General features: G+C 39.0%; 1 protein-coding gene across 1 annotated transcript; it reads left to right on the forward strand.

The window, feature by feature from the left end:
• The first annotated feature begins 1,755 nt into the window (after window positions 1-1,755).
• LOC141429585 (uncharacterized) lies at window positions 1,756-17,717 on the forward strand. The gene is made up of 14 exons (XM_074089968.1): window positions 1,756-2,274; window positions 2,578-2,762; window positions 4,358-4,431; window positions 4,982-5,087; window positions 6,085-6,254; window positions 6,565-7,049; window positions 9,855-10,039; window positions 10,318-10,449; window positions 11,192-11,353; window positions 12,151-12,316; window positions 13,689-13,790; window positions 14,601-14,788; window positions 16,018-16,181; window positions 17,565-17,717. Exons 1-13 carry the CDS (start codon window positions 2,160-2,162, stop codon window positions 16,171-16,173), a joined length of 2,226 nt encoding a protein of 741 aa, XP_073946069.1. The 5' UTR covers window positions 1,756-2,159; the 3' UTR covers window positions 16,174-16,181; window positions 17,565-17,717.
• The last annotated feature ends 9 nt before the right edge of the window (window positions 17,718-17,726 follow it).

The following is a 17,726-nucleotide window of genomic DNA, read 5'->3' on the forward strand; positions in this document are numbered from 1 at the left end:
CAGTACAGACTGTTGTAAATGAATCAATGCACGGTACATTAATTAACAACCTTTAATCAATTGCCTTTTAACTAATGATGCTCAAAAACGAACAAAAAATAATAAAAAAATACACTTATTTCACTAATTTAGTGGAAAGCGACATTTACATAAATTTGTCTTAGTACACCTGTTTAGTTTTACACCTACTTTTGTAGTGTATTTTTATATCAAGAGATGGCTCTACAAGTGCTCTATGTAGTGTAGACTGTAGTGTAGTGTAGGTTTGATTTGATAAATGATAAAACTGGAAAGACCCATGCGTGAGGTTATTTGATTTTTTCATTGAATTAGGTTCACTATCATTAACTGTGTTAAATTTGTCCAGTCGTTTGATTATCAACCCTTACCTATGATTTCGTCAAATGCACCAGTTTTACATATTGTGTGTAGTCTACTCTTTATACTTATGTAATTTCTTCTTTATAGTTTGTGATAATTTCGTACCAAGTACCGGATTGCTTGTCTTTGTTCTATTATTCGTAGGCCAGCTGCTATCTGATATAACCAGCTTTAGAAAATATTATATTATAGTTCGGTAGTTGGTCGACTCAATCCTTGGTAAAACTATTGCCATGAGGTAATAGTACATTACTGCAGAGTCCGCGAAATAGGGGATTGCCGGCCGAGTAGTTATAGAGTATACTCGTATATCTAGAGATACGAGCCCGACAATCCCTGTTCGCGAAAGAGTCTTGTATAGGTAGTGCTTTTCTCAAATAAATCCAAGGAAATAATACCATGTCTCTCGATGGTGAACTCATATTGGAAAGAATAACACTTGAATAAAAAAACCACTAGTCAATATAATAAATAAAACCCACTGAAACAAAAGACAATCTCTTTGCTGGCCTTGGCCGGCAATGTTCTATGAAATTCCATTACTATCCTCTAATTTAGAATTAGAACGAATCCTCAATAAATGCTATACAATGACGTACTTGGCGTTCTATGATCACTAAGATAAGGACGCCATTTCCTTGGATGTTTGAGAAATAGTACATTACTGCAGAGACCAGTATATAAGTACCTAAAGCCATCCTGGACGAGTAGAAGTTTGATGTGGCCAGGATGGCGATTACCTACTGGTCGAAGCTTGGTAGTGCTTTTCTCAAAAATGATGATGATGATAATGATAATGACGGTGATTGTGATGTGATGATGATGATGATGGTGATAGTGATGATGATGATTGATGATATGGTTAATGGAATTGATGATGATGATGATAGTTAGTGATGGTAATGATGATAGTCGTTGATGGTGATGATGATGATGATGGTGGTTGGTAGTGACGGTGATGATGATGATGATAATGATGACATGGACCCATTTCAAAATACTAGTTAACTACACTCAACACTGCCGCACGGCCCGTGCGCTGTTTGTGACGGGTCCCGTTACAAATTTTTAAAGGAACTCGTTACTGTCCATTAAGTAAAATCTGCCCCGGCCGGGAATCGAGCCCGGAACCTCAAGCTAGCTTCGTAGTCAGGTTCTCTAACCACTTGGCCATCCCCCATCCGGTCGTCAAATATCAACGTCGTCAATATTCACGTAGCCGAGCCAGGCCCTGGCACTAGCTAGCTACATATTAGTAATCTGTGCCTGGCACTAAGAAGTCCATATCAGTTCCCAAAAATTATGGCAACCCTATTTATGACCTTGTTTGATTGATGCCGATTCATTTTCTTTTCATTTCGTCAGGAGTCATAAAGCTTGATTTCTAAACGTGAAAATTGTCGTGCGGCGCTGCGGCGTAATTATTATCTACATATTATCTTTACCACGAGGTTTCAGAACGCATGTGTATTTGACAGATGATGAGGTGTTTGAGAATATTTTTTGCCATTCTTTGCAACACGTTTAAAGAATGTTATCAAAATAGATAACGATGTTGTATTATCATCTGGCTAACAGCTCGTGAAGTCGTGCTAGTGATAACTGCAACATAATATAATAGTTCTAAGTTTTGGTTAGAAATGTGCGTTCCGTAGGGGGGTGAGGAAGCTGATTTTGGAGTCGTGTTCGTTTATTTCTGCAAAGGGCGCGCAAATATTATGTATGTTATGTAACGAATGTTGTTTGTTGGTCGCGAGTGATTTAATTTGGTGGTTAAGATGAGGGTGGTGGGTTTGATCAGTGGGGGTAAGGACAGCTGCTACAACATGATGCAGTGTGTCGGCGCCGGTCACACTCTCGTGGCATTGGCAAATCTGCAGCCGCAATTGAAAGGTGAACTATTCGACCTAAAATAACCCCTTGTGTGCTAGTGACTTGTTTTATAACAGCTTTTTGGTTGTGGCAGTGTATAATGATGTGTGTTGTTTGCCTAAGTAATCCTCCAAATGTAAGCTTGTAATTTTATTTTAACCTTTTGCATGCAGGAAATGAGAAAAACCTTTCTAGTTGGATTATCTCATATAAAAAAGTTACCCTTACATTTTGCATGAATGCATGCCTAAGCATATGCTGTCTATGTAAACTAATGAAATCAGTATACTTTTTTCAAATATTCAAATCAGTATTTTTTTTCAGATGAGTTGGACAGCTACATGTACCAAACAGTGGGGCATCAGGGCATTGAACTCTACTCTGAAGCCATGGATCTACCACTCTATAGAGAGGTGATCTCTGGTACTGCAGTGGAGCAGGGAAAGAACTATAAGCCCACTGACAATGATGAGGTTGAAGATCTTTTCAGGCTGCTTTCTAGGGTCAAGGTAATATTCAACATAAATCAGAGGCATCTTAAAACTGAGCCCTGGGTACTTAAAGATAAAGGGGTCACTTTGGGCTGTAGCTCATAAGTTTATCTCATTTGAGCATATCTCAAAAAAAATCCAATTTCATTTTCAACTCGGTAGATAGGGTAGAGCCCTCTTATTCTGAGAGGAGGCCTGTGCCCAGCAGTGGGACGTATATAGGCTGGGATGATATTTGGAACATTTTGCGACTGTATCATTTATTTACCCTTTACAAATTGAAGTCTAAGCTGAAATTGGCATTTGTTTTGAGAAATGCTCATTTGTCAAAAAAAAATTGCTGACCAATTTAAATTTGTTTTGAAGACATTGAAATTTTTTGCCATGTATGATGTTGAGTGTATGATGTTCACACTTTCCTGATATCCTTTTTATTCTTGGTTCAGTGTAATTTAAAAAAATAACAATAAGGTAGATACATACAATATTCATTACCAAACATAGTAAACCTTGATTTGTGTGATGCAGTTACTTCACTGTTTAATCTTTGTTAGATTATAAATCTGGGCACTGCTTTATTATCTTGTTACTAGTGATATCATATCATATTGTTATTGCATATAACTAACTAAACATAACATAATGAAAATGCTTCATGTAATATGCTTATGCATTTAATATTTTATTTGATGACTCCTGAATTTGCCATATCCTGTCTATTACTCTGAAAATAAAGATATAGAGCTAATGTTTAGCAAAGAATAAAAATTGGTTGAAAATTGAATTTATAGTGATTTCTTGAAAAATCACTATATATCAGTTGAAAGGAGAAATTGACTAAATATTTCTGTTGTTTGAGCTGTCTCAAAATTTTCACAAAAATGTTGCCAAGTCAATTTCTCCTTTTAACCATCAATATGTCTCTTTCCAAAACACACACTATGCAGTAGGTGTGGTGCTACTTGCATGTCACACATCACATCACATGCTAGTAAGTCTTTCTCTCTCTAATCTTGAATTTCAAACCTTTAGTAACACTGTTATGTGTAATTGTCAAGGTTTGATTTTAAAACATTCAAAATTTTCAAAAAACTATTTTGGTTTGTGCTAGTGCTGCATTCTGATGGCAAAACATTGCAGTGATATTCCTTATTCAGTTTTTGTAAATTTTGAACATGAAGTTTTTTGGAAATTCTTTTTAAATGGCAGAGCCAAGGAAGGTGATAGCATATTTTTCAGCCATTTAAAAAAACTTGTGAGTAACAGATCACAGAGTGTCTTGTTCTAGTAGTATTAAATTTCACTAATACTTTTGGTATTATGACAATTTTTTATGATTGATGGTAGCTACAAGCATAGCAAATTATATCTGTCTTTAGTAACAGAAATGTCAGACATGATATTTTGATATAGATTATCACACATACATGTTATCTATAATGTACTGTGTAACAAATAAACACTACACATGTGATGTGACATGTGTGTGTATGTATAGACAAGTTCATATATTGATGTTTTTGTAATACTGCAGTGCTTATCTTAGTTCTACACACAAATCTGCGCTACTCATATGTTTACATGTATCTTATGATGCATTATAATTATTTTAGAATGAAATGGCAATAGAGGCTGTTGCTGTTGGTGCCATTCTGTCAGACTACCAAAGAATACGAGTTGAAAATGTGTAAGTATTAATTAATATTACTTTAGAGACAGACAAATTTCATAAAAATTTGTTTAGCAAAAACCTAATATTTGGGTGAATTTTTGAAACCCAGCCTCTGCATTTTTTTCTTGTGTATGGTGATTTAATTTGTAAAGAACCGACTAGAAGCTAAAATAGCAATGAAACTTAAAAAAATGCTTACTGAAATGATGCAGAAACTAAGTTTAAAAAAATTACGAATTCATGCTTTTCACTTTATTTCAAGTTCTTAGCCCTTCTGGGACTTATATCATGCAAATTATTGTTAAAATGATATGAACATTCTTAAGACTTCTTGTGACATCGGACCCTGCGATATGACCAAAACAGCAAGGTAAATTTTACAATATATTATGCCTGAATAAGTCCTGGGAGTAGCAATAATTAAATATAAGGAAGAAATGCAGAAGTTTTATTATAAATTGTAAGGTATAAATAAATTGTATGTTGTAAATTGTAGTTAGTTTATCAATGAAACAGCTAGCTATTATCGACAACAGCACAGAATAGGAGTGTAATATGTTTTCAGGTGTCGAAGGTTAGGTCTAGTGTCGCTCGCGTATTTATGGAGGAGGAACCAAAAGGAACTATTACAGGAAATGATATCAAGCCATGTAGAAGCCATTATTATTAAGGTTTGTAGACATTTCTGGAGTATCAGATGTAGAAGGAATTTTTGTTAGCGTCAAGTGTCCCCAGAGCTAATGCAGCGCCGACCCTAGCCTTTGGTTAAGTTAGACTGCGCGGAAGCGTAGACAATCTGGCTCTAACAGTTAGAGCGAGATTGTCTACGCTTCCGCGCCTCTCAAAAAGCGCCATCAAGATCTTATTTTGCAATGGAAACTGAAAATGGCGCCCCTTGCCATCTTCAAGAAAAGAGCGTAGGTACTCCTACCTAAAAGGCCGGCAACGCGCCCGCCGTTTGCCCCCTATTTTTTTTATTATCATTATAGTATTAGTTTTTATTTTTGATATTTTAATTTTATTACTTTTTCTTTATTTTATTATTTGTGAATTTTTGTCGCCTTCTGTGAAGTCGCCAAGCGGTCACAGCGGAAGACCAGCGTTGGCCTCTACGGCTAACACTATGTTGAGCTGGGACTGCTTCGCGATTTTGCTAATACTTGTTTTTATTTTGTGTTCTATGTAAAATTGCGAAAAGCGAATAAACATTTCTATATTCTATATATATATATTCCATAAAAAAACAAACTAGAGCGCCCGCTTCTCTTGCTCTACCCCACGGCCTTCGCTGTTTTGGTTTTGATAAATATGTACTTCATTTTATACCAGCGATCGACAACCTATTGGCAAGCAAGGGTCACATAGTGGCAAATTTAAATAAAAGAGGGCCCACACTTGTTCATAATTTTGATAATAGGTATTTGTGATAATAAAAGTTTGATAACATTTTATTTCAATTTTATTAAAAACTTTAAAATAGAACTGTTCTCAAATGCTCTTAAATTTTTCTATGTAGGTTAGATAGGTATATTAGACTTTTATTTATAAAACCGTCGTGGGGCGCAAGGTATGGGGTCGCGGGTTGCCTACCACTGTTTTAGACAAAATCTACTTAAATCTGAAATAGTTTGGGATTTAGAGGTGCTAAATTGTGTTGTTAAAAACTAGGTGGCAGCACTGGGGTTGGATCCCAAGGTGCACTTGGGCATGCCAATCCGCGAGATCCAGCCGCATTTGCTGGTAATGCAGGAGAAGTATGGTCTGAACATCTGCGGTGAGGGAGGGGAGTATGAGACGTTCACACTGGACTGTCCACTGTTCAAGAAACGACTGGTCATGTGAGTAAAACACTGTAAATAATGTCTCTCTCTCTCTTTCGCTTAACTAATATTTAATGCACCTTGTGATGTGGTGTAGCAGTTGCCAGTAGTTGAATCACACAGTATGCTCAAGTAACGGTGTTAAGTCTCCATATAAATGTCCGATATCTTGTCCATTGATATGGAAAGTGTTCGAGTTACTATGTTTTTTTGTCGATAAATGTGTAAAGGAAAAAAAAAACCGTTCAAACAAAGCAATTTTACTTATTTTAATGTATTAGTTAAGTGTTTAAATGTTTAATTAACTAAACTGTTTATTTTTCTATAGTGATGAAACAGAATTGATAGTATGCTCAGACGACTCCGTCGCGCCGGTAGGTTACTTAAACTTAAAACTACACTTGGAACCAAAAAGCACAGAAAACATTGTCAATCTACCTCCCACTATCAAAAACGCATTAGACTTCGTAAACGACTTGAGCGACACAGTGTTTAGCGACCTAAGCGACATCGAACTGAGCGAGACGGAGCTAGAATCTATTGAGAAGTTAGAGAAAGAGGAGAAAAAGAAGCACAAAGAACTGAATCCATTGCTCAACACTGAAGAATCTGTAGACGTTACTGAACATAACAATAGCACTGAAAGTATAGGTTATACTTATGATCAAATGCACAATCAGAGTGAAATACAGCCCGTGTTAGATCACAGCTGTATATACGGGAACAGTCACGGTTGGTACTACATTGGAGGTATAGTTGGAGAAGGCGTGGATACGGCTGTGGCTACGAGGGACGCTATGAAGAAACTCATTAGTAGGTAAACTTGTTCACGAGATGTATTATTTTTGATAATCATAACTAGTTTTCCTGCCTTAAAAATACACATTGCAGCAACATTTCTAACATATTATTTTTTAGAGGCATAGGCATCCCTTTAATTATTAGCCCTATCTGCATTTTAACTTTGTTATCCTACTAATATTATAAATGTGAAAGTTTGTGAGTGAGTATGTTTGTTACTTCTTCACAGTGTACAGTCACGTCTAAAAGTATGTATACCAAAAAAAATGAAAAATATGTAGCCACACATTTTCATCATAAATATGTATCTATTACTGACACCAAAAAATTGTATTCATTAAACTGTTTCAGTATTATGTAATCACAAAATGCTTCAGAAAGTTGCATACTTAAATAAATTCCATTTAAATGTATCCACCTCGTAGGCAAAAATAAGTATACATGAATGGGTTCCATATACATATAACCACACCAATTTGGCAAATATTTGTATACGCCGTTTGATTCATAAATATGTATCCAGACTGCAACAACAAACCTTGTCTGACTGGCATAGAATAGAAAGTTGTATATTTAACTGATTTGACAATTCACGAAAACAGTGCGGACTTGTCACTGCATACGTCTATCTCACGATTATTCTATGACGCACTTGACAGTCCTTAGATTGAATTGACTTGTAAATATTGAGTATTTCAGTTTAGGGTCATTCTCAGAAAGGTGCACTAAGCATTTTTTGTTTTTATTTTAATTATATTGTTAATTGTTAGTGGTAGAGCCGCACTGTAGCCAGTTCTTGGTTTGCAGTACGAATGGGCGGGCTCGACGGGGTAGTACCACACTCTCACAGAATATCGACGTGAAGCAGGAGCTGGCTAGTCCTGCTACTGTGTTTCGTACGATGAGTGAGAGATCTATAATTAAAATTACAATGCTTAAAGATTGCAAATTATAGATGCTTCAGTGGATTTGTCCTCAGTGGATGACCCGAACAACTTGATCGCTTTGGCTTAAACGACATTAATGACCACTCTGGACGTTTCCAAGTATTTGGTGATCTTGATGGTGTATAAAAAATTAAATATATCCATACCAAATTTCATCCAGCTCACTCCAGTCAGTTCATCCCCCATTTTCTCCCCTTAAGGGTTGCTTTTGGAGATAAAAACTAAGTACCCTATGTTCAGCCCCTTGACAGTCGAAACCAGTCGGTTTCGACGTGATACCGGAACAGACAGAGTTACTTTCAATTTATCACTCCATAGTATAAAACAAAGTCGCTTTTTTTGTCTGTACGCTTAGATCTTTCAAACTACGCAACGGATTTTGATGCGGTTTTTCACAAATAAATAGTGTGATTCACGGTGTCTATGTATACCGTAACCTTGTTGTGCCGGAACGGGTCACCAGTATATAATATTATTTTAATGGAGTATGGATTCGTAGTATGTATGTCCCTGCCCGCATGCAGGTTACGAAAGAGACAGACATGTAATCTTAACAAAACAGTAATTCTTCAAAACGAATCAAAATATCAAATCGTGTTTACATATTTATGAATCAAACGGCGTATACAAATATTTGCCAAATTGGTGTGGTTATATGTATATGGAACCCATTCATGTATACTTATTTTTGCCTACGAGGTGGATACATTTAAATGGAATTTATTTAAGTATGCAACTTTCTGAAGCATTTTGTGATTACATAATACTGAAAAAGTTTAATGAATACAATTTTTTGGTGTCAGTAATAGATAAATATTTTTTGATACAATGTATGACTACATATTTATGCAACCTTGTTTTTGTATACATATTTTTAGACGTGACTGTACAGGTGGTAGGACCTTGTGCAAGGTCCGCCCGGATTGCTACCACCATCTTGCTCGCTAATCCTGCCGTGAAGCAGCAGTGCTTGCACTGTTGTGTTTCGGCGTGGAGAGTAAGACAGCCGGTGAAATTACTGGCACGTGAGGTATCCCATCTTAGGCCTCTAGGTTGGCAACGCGTCTGCAATACCCCTGGTGTTGCAGATGTTTATGGGCAGTGGTGATCTCTTACCATCAGGAGACCCACTTGCTCGTTTTCCATCCAGTAGAATAAAAAAAAAAAACACGCTGAAACGGCTGGACGGATTTGGATGAAATTTGGCAAAAAGCTAGTTTATAACCTGGATTAAAACGTAGGATACTTTTTATCCTGATATTCCCACGGGATAGGGATTAAGTCTTGAAATAATCACCGCTGCGCTTAGTCATGAATTTTTGTAGGTTGCTGGATGTTTGGAATAACACATAATAGGCTACTTTTTATCCCGATATTCCCACGGGATAGGGATAAAATATCGAACTAATAACCGCTGGGCTTAGAGTCATGAAATTTGGCATGGTTGTTATAATATAACGTCAATGAAAACCACGATGTAATTTTAGGGAATTCCCACGAGAATTTAATAAAATCCCGGAATTTCAATTCAACTGCTGTAGGTATCTAATGATTTAAGCGTGCGAAGCCGCGGGTAAACGCTAGTACAGTATAAAATAAAAACAAGGGCTAAGGCTCCAACTTGCATCGCGATCGTCAACAAATTTATTTCTTTATTTATTAAAAACTTAGTTACAAATTTTATCATTGCGCGCGCCGTCATTATTAAGCCAGTGGCAAAATAACCGTTGTCTTCTATCAATCAATCATCAATATTTGGTTCTTCAAATTATATGCACAAGTACACTCTGGCCTAATGCAATAGTCCAACATATCAAACTCCCAATTCGTTAGCACTGTCAAAACTTGGCTAACCCCTCAAAACTTTCAGACTTGCTTGACTCGCAGTCAATGTGTCTAGAAGACATATGCTCGGTGAACATTTACATGCGGGACATGGGTGAATACGCGGCGCTGAATGAGGTCTACGTTGAGACATTTAGCTTTGTCAACCCGCCGACCAGGGTTTGCGTGCAGTGCCCGCTGCCGAGCGACGTGGGACTCATATTGGATGCTGTGAGTCATAATGAGTCATTATCTCAAATATTTTCAGAAAAAAAAGCAGGAGAAATATTTTTGGCGAAAAGCCAGGATCGCATTTTATAATACCAAATATATAAAAAATGCTTGTTTAAAGAATAATATCATGTGTTCTAGGGTGAATAATGAATGTTTATTGAAAATTAACCCTGTAAGGGGTGATAAGAGCTCCAGTTTCTTCCTCTACTATACCCTACTGTGATAATTTGAAATCAAAAATGTCATCTTATTCTTTTTTATACTTGTACCTCTAGGTAGCGCATAAGGCGAGCTGCAATCACTCTGAGAACGACTGTTGCAACGGCAAGGAGCGAGTGACAATGCACGTCCAGGGTATCTCTCACTGGGCGCCGGCCAACATAGGACCTTATAGCCAAGCCATCAAGGTGATTGTCCATGGTCATAATCATAAGTCAGGAATATTTTGACTGGCAAACATAAATAAATAAAATATCATGGTACATTTGAAATCAGAAATGTTTATTTGTTAGAACACAGTTGCAAAGATGGTATGTTATAGTTTCTTATCCAATGTATTCAGCCTGCATGCTGTAAGCAAAACCCCGAAGTAAGCAATGCCTGTGTTATGGGTAAGGAAATGGTTAAACATATTTAAATAGATAGATAGATACATACTTAAATATTATTGAACACCCAAGATTGGAGAACTTACCGGGATCAAGTGGCGGATTTGCAGTGTTGGCTGCCCTAGGCCCCAGGGCATGTATGTCTCAATTGGTCGCCCCTAACTGGGAATAATCTGTGCTGGCCGCCCTAGGCCCGGGCCTACTGGGCCTTAGGGCAAATCCGCCACTGCCGGGATCGAACCGGGACCTCAAGCTTCGAAGTCAGGTTCTCTAACCACTTGGCTATCCAGTCGTCAAATGTTGTGTTGAATGCGTTGAAAATCGGTGCGCATCTACTAATAATTTTCGCAAGCCATAATGTAATGTTTGTCAGGATTCAGAGGAAAAAAGAGTTATGAAAAACAATACCATTATGTATGACAAACGTTACATTATGAATTGCGACAGTCATGAGAGTCGATATGGACCCGTTAAAGATTCTTTCTGATTCGACTGTAGAAATACTGTAATATAAGGTGTTGATCGGTTCGTCATTGTTTAGGTGGGCGAGGTGATCGGTACGTGCGGGCAGATCGCGTTGGTGCCCGGGACTATGACGCTGGCGGAGGGCGGCGCGCGGCGGCAGTGCGCGCTGGCGTTGCGCCATCTGACGCGCGTCGTGCGCGCCGTGCACCCGCGCGCGCACATCCGCAGCGTCGTGCAGGTACCTGTACCTAGCTGCAACAACCACAAAACGCACAGGACGGCAGGGTTACCAACTACTCAAAAAAAATACAACTGAGAACGAGAAGACCTTACCCCTAAATAACCCTAAAATCAATATTTTAAAGCACCAAAAACAACTTTTCCCCCCTTTTTAACCCCTTTCGCAAAAAGAGTGGTGTTATAAGTTTGGCGTGTGTATCTGTGTCTCTGTCTGTGGCACCGCTACTGCTAAACACAGATTATTAACATGTAGCTAGCGAGCGAGAGCGAGAGAGACACAGACCAAAAGTAGTACTAGAGAGAGAAGAAAGTGTGATATTTCCGCCTTAAATGTGAGGCCAATAGCCCTAAGTTGGGATGGAAAGCCTGGACGGGTGCGGGTCTGGAGCGGATCGGGTCGGGAATTCGGAGGACCTATTTTTTTTTGTCGTTTCGCTCTTGGTAGAGCGCCCGCGTGTCACTTAAATAAACTATGATTTTGAGATGCCGTCACATATCAAAGTACACTGGAAAGTTGCAAACGAAGTCTTTCGTGACAGTTGGTGCCTCGACCAGGATTATTGATGGTAAATCGTCGTTGAAAATTGGAACTGACTGACATTCAGTCATTCAAGCAAATTAATTTCAATTCATTTCATTTGATTCTAAAATCAAGTTGTTTTACAAAGTTTACTTGTTGAATTAATGATAATGCAAAACTACACTCAGCTGGAAAGCTTCCACAAAATTAAGTGATGTTCTCAACTAATTTGACATTTATACTGTTGTGTTATGTTGACGATGTTGTTGTTAAAGAGCGTGTGCTACATGACGCACGGCGGCATCGCGGGCGAGGCGCGGCGCCAGCTAGAGCGGCGCACTGCGGGCGCCATCGTGCAATACGCGGTGGTGGGCGCCCTGCCGCGCGGCGCCGCCGTCGAGTGGCACGCCTGGGCGCATACTGACAACAACCGTTTCGACTGTACGTGTTGCTAGACTCACTCTTGTCAACTGGGCACTCTAGACTCATCGTCATCCCAGCCTAGTTACGACCTTCGACGACCGGATATCCCGGTTAAGAAAACATGACTATGAAGCTTGAGGTCCCGGGTTCGATACCTGGTTAGGGCAGATATTTGTATGAAAAATAATAATGTTTGGCCTCGAGTCTTTAATATGTATCTATCTATTAAGTATGTTTATCCGTTGCCTAGTACAGTCAAGTGCAAAGATCGACACGGCTAAAGTTACAAAAATATGTAAATACGACTTAATGCACATAACATTAAGGTCGTGTATACATATTTTTGTAACTATGCCCGTGTCGATATCTTTTGACTTGACTGTACCAATAACACAAGCTTTACTTACTTTGAGACATACTTACAAGGTCAATTGATGTTAAATATCCCTTTATATTAATTTATATATATCTGCTGGGCACAGATCCCTCTGAGAAGCTGCAGTTCCCATGCGAGCTCAGTGCAGATTTGGAACTTCATACACATCATAGAATTGAATTCCTCGCGATGTTTTCTTTCACCGTAAACCTCGCGGTAAATTTCAAATAACATTTTTCTGATATGAATATTGAAATATTCAGAAATTGTAATTAAAGGCAAGCCACATTGTAGTTAAAAAAAAGAATAGTAGATTGATAACCAAGGGTGGAAAGTGACCCAATAGTTCGAGGGGAAATGGGTAATTTCACCCGAGTTAGATACTCTACTTTTCATTTCGACTGTGAGGAAAGTAAAATAGTACAAAAAAATGAGAATAATATTAAATTGAATTTCAGTTTTCAGTAAATTGAATTTACTTATATCCAACCTCCAACGGTACCTTTTCGACCTGGCCACTTGCCACGCGACCGACTATAAAAAAAAATCGAGATGGTCACGACCAAGGAGCTTATATACCTACAAAACTGGAGGTTGAACGCCGAACGAAGAAGTTTGACCTTTGTTACTTATTTATATATTCCATCTCTTTCTTTCACATTTCAAGAATGACTTCCATCTCTTTCTTAACCTAACTAAAGAAAGAGATGGAATATGTTCGTGACGTAATAAAGATCAAATTTCTTGTTTTAAACGGATGTTCGGCGTTCAACCTCCAGTGTTGTATATAAGCTCCTTGGTCACGACGTGCATCTAGATGGCCATGCCGAAACGAAAAAAAAGTGTCATTGACGTAACTCAATTATCTTCGACTCCGTGGCTAATCGAGAAATTTAAAAAAATATATACTTTCCACCCTAGAGATGAAAACGCAATTTTCCACCCGGCTATCTACCCATCAAAATTAAACTTTCCGAACAGGAGAGATGAAAACTTATTGATTGCCCATTTCAGACGAGGAAACGGGTTGCAACGTCGGCGACTACAAAGTGGCGATCACCAGACGATGGAACTACGAAAACACCGTCGCCGCGTTCGTGTGTTATGTTGCCACAGGTGAATTGCAGGATTCACTATCTTAAGCCGAGTTTAGACTTGCAAGAAAAACCGTGCAAGTTGCATTACATTGTGGCGCTCGATTGACCACTACAAACTCGTTGGCTTTACGGCCTCGCAATTTAATGAAACTTGCACGATTTTTCTTTGCAAGTCTAAACTCGGCTTTACCTTTTAGAAAACCAACTGTATGCATAGAAATGCACGATTTTGGTTTATGCAACAAGTGAAAATTAATAAACTATAAACAAAGCAATAAAAAATAAGACTTGTAAAAAAAAACAAGTCTCGCAACTCAGTTCTCCTACCGTAAAAAGTGACACAATGTATCTCACAAGTAATACATATTAAATTAGATTGTTTAGTGCGGTTGCCAAGTCAATCCATTTATTTATAAAACATAAGATTTTTTATATTGATATGGTCACTATAAGATGTTGTTAGGTTAGCTAATTACGTAATAAATAACTTATTTAGACAGAAGGGAAGGACCCTTAAGTAGGGACTGAATAAATTAACCGACTTGGTATTACATGGATCTCTCAACTTTTTACGGTAGGAGAACTGAGTTGCGAGACTTGTTTTTTTTTTACAAGTTTTGTTTTTTATTGGCATTTCATTTATTTTTGTAGATAGTCTTACTTCTTCGTACTACTTCACGAGGCAATGTCTCATTCTTGCTTTTTCATTCCGTTGACCGTTTTACAAGTTACCTTTGAACATAATTTTATCTAGGTACCTATCTACACAGTAGCACAGGATCGTGGGTCAAATCTCAAGTTCCCAATCCGCACTATTGTATTTTTTTAGGTTCGTCCCCTTCAACTTGCCAGCTCTCATTTCCGAGTGAGGAAGCGTGCGTATCACACCGCGCGTTGGCGGCTCAGATGTCGTGCGAAGACATAGAGGCGGTGCTCGAATATGCTCTGAAGAAACTGCTCAATGACTGCGAGGAGCGGCAGCCTATGCCTGCCGTCAAGATGAGGATATTTTATCAGGTAACTGCCCTTTAATATCCTTTAATAGCCCTCTCATTCTGAGAGGAGGCCTGTGCCCAGCAGTGGGACGTATATAGGCTGGGATGATGATCCTTAGTGCGAAGAATAGTCATTATAGAGACGTGTCTTCGAAGGGGTGTAATGCCTGGGTGGGGGTGTAGTGGAAGGATGACTTTTTGGGGTTCAGCGTCTGAAGGGTCCAAACATAGCCCTATTGCTGTCAATCATGTGTCAGTCTTTCGTCTGATTCAATCTTGGTTTATGTTACAAAGTGCGCGCTTCAGAACGCCTGATATGTACAGTCACCTGCATTAATATCTGGGTTAATCAACTTTTTGTTGCAATAGTAACGTCTCCTGCGTTACCTATTAAGAGTTTGGTTTTATGGGGTAGAAATTAACTAAAAGTTGGGAAGAAGTTAACTAAATAGGTGGTCCACGGGTGGACGCCGCGTTGCCAACGAGTGGACGAATTTCCTAGTAGTCACTATGGCGGCGCGGCGAGCAGCGGGCTGTCACCGAGTGGTCCACTCGCCGTCCGCGCGTGGCAACCTCGCGAGTGAGGCGATCCGGTTACGCTAGTTGATGTAGTGAGCGCGTACCCATACAAATCCATTCGTCGGTGAGATTGCCAATTCCGTTATGTGCATTTTATTTTGATATATGATTTTGGCATTTAATTTAAAAGACATAAGTGCCAAAATTATGTGAAAAAATACACATAACGGAATTGTTTAAGAGCGTTTATACCTGCTGAGCTGGCAACGTTGCATTTTTGTTAGTTTTTCTCGATTATTCCATAAAAATTGAATGAAAATTAAAAATGTGTTCTGATAGAACTCTTCTTAATATATAATATATAAGTTAATGTATCTAATCCAATAATTATTCGTTATAGACTTTTATTTTCTTTAAAAACCGTTAATAAACATTAATTCGTTTTAAAAAAATATTTAAGTCTATCGCAAATAATGATTGGAGTCAGCCCACATTTTTAATATTCATTATTTTTTTATGAAATAATCGAGAAAAACTAACAAAAATGCAACGCTGCCAGCTCAGCAGGCTCTTAAAACACATAATATATGTGCCAAAATCAATTATGTGAAAAAATACACATAACGGAATTGGCAATCTCTCCGACTATATGAAGAGTACTAACCGCTGGAGGCGAGGCGGTGCTGGCCGGGTGTCGGGGGCTGTAACTGTAATGAGCACGTTGTCTGTCAGGTGTGGAGCGCCCCGCCGATGGCGCGCATCCTGGAGGCGTCGCGGCGCGTGCGCGCGCGCGTGTGCGGCCGCGCGGCCGTCACCGCGGTGCCGGTGCTTGCGCTCCACAACGCGTTCACTTTCCTCTCAGTCAGCGGGCTGCGGTTCGACGAGTGACCGCACAGGTACAAGCCCACCCAGTGTCCCTCCAACCAGGGTTTATTAAACTTTTTGCAGTTACGGACCACTTTCACAATTTAAACAATTCCACGGACCCCTGTCAAGAAATCTTATTATTATAAATGCGAAAGTTTGTATAAATGTGTGGTTGTTACTCCTTCCCGCTAAAACGGCTGGACGGATTTGGATGAAATTTGGTATGATAGATGGACATCTGGAATAACACATAGGCTACTTTTTATACCGATATTCCCACGGGATAGGGATAAAATCTCGAAATAACAACTGCCTTAGGTCATTCATGAAATTAGGGATGGTTTTTAATGCAACTTCAATGAAAACCACCGGATAGTTTTTATCTCGGAAAATTGAATAGTTCCCACGGGATAGCGATAAACTAATTCTACACGGACAGAGTCGTGAGCCACAGCTAGTAGTAGCTCGATCTTTATTAAGCTCTTCTCAAATCCGACTCGCTGTCTAGAGGCTAGGTTACACAGTGCGAGCAGCTGATGTGACAGTAGACAGCTACTGTGCCTGTGTACTCGCATGACAGTAGCTCGACTCACCTCGCTCGGTCAAACTATGCAAACAAATCGTGCGATTTGACGACCGAGCGGCGTGCGAGCCGATGCTTATGGCGTGGTGAGGGAAGGCAAGTAGCGAGTAAAAACAAAAAATGTTGAAGTAACTCAGACGCGAGCAACTGCCCCACTCGCACATGACAGTAACTCGTATGATGCGGTCACATGGTGCTAGTAGCTGCACCTCAGTATCAGTAACTGACTAGGTGGGTGACACTCTTTCCCGGCCCGGATAATACCGGGATGGAAATACCGACCCTGTGTTTCGTGTACACGCCCATAGAAGCTCACGTCAGTTTCATGGGCGTGTACACAAAAAACAGGGTCGGTATAATGCGGGTCGGGAAAGAGTGTCACCCTACTCTCTGGCTATTTGAGGCCAGTTGAAAGTGAAGCGAGCGCGCAACGATTTCGCCGCGAGTGTACAGTCGCAATCAGATAGTTCGGAACGGCCAAGGTGATCAAAAATATCGGAACATGCACTCTATTATGGAGGTATTAGAGTTCATGTTTCGATATTTTTAATCATCTTGGCCGCTTCGAAATATCTGATGGCGACTGTACAGTCAAACCATAAATATTAATACGTTTTTATAGCAACAATCCCCTATACAGTTGTTCCCCTATTCAGTCGAGGAGTCAGATATATCTGTATGATAACTCGGTCAGAAATCAGGGAGCATTGCTGAATTTCTAAAAAAGTAATAATAGTATAATGGACGCAGATGGCTATTAATTCCCAAAAATTAGCTAATAACTGATACTCGATGTTTACTTTATATTAGACTGTTCTTTTGTTTCCAGGTTCCCTTCTCAAGAAATAACGATGCAGATGCTTTATTGCCGGTTTATAAAATATATTTGCTGAATATTTTCAGTGTTTATATAAAATTTTGTTAATTATGCTACCGAGTTTACGATACCATAAGTCAAATTATATAAATTATTTTTATTGCATCACCTGTT

This window comes from Choristoneura fumiferana, chromosome 7, assembly GCF_025370935.1.
Source record: "Choristoneura fumiferana chromosome 7, NRCan_CFum_1, whole genome shotgun sequence".
NCBI lineage: Eukaryota > Metazoa > Arthropoda > Insecta > Lepidoptera > Tortricidae > Choristoneura > Choristoneura fumiferana.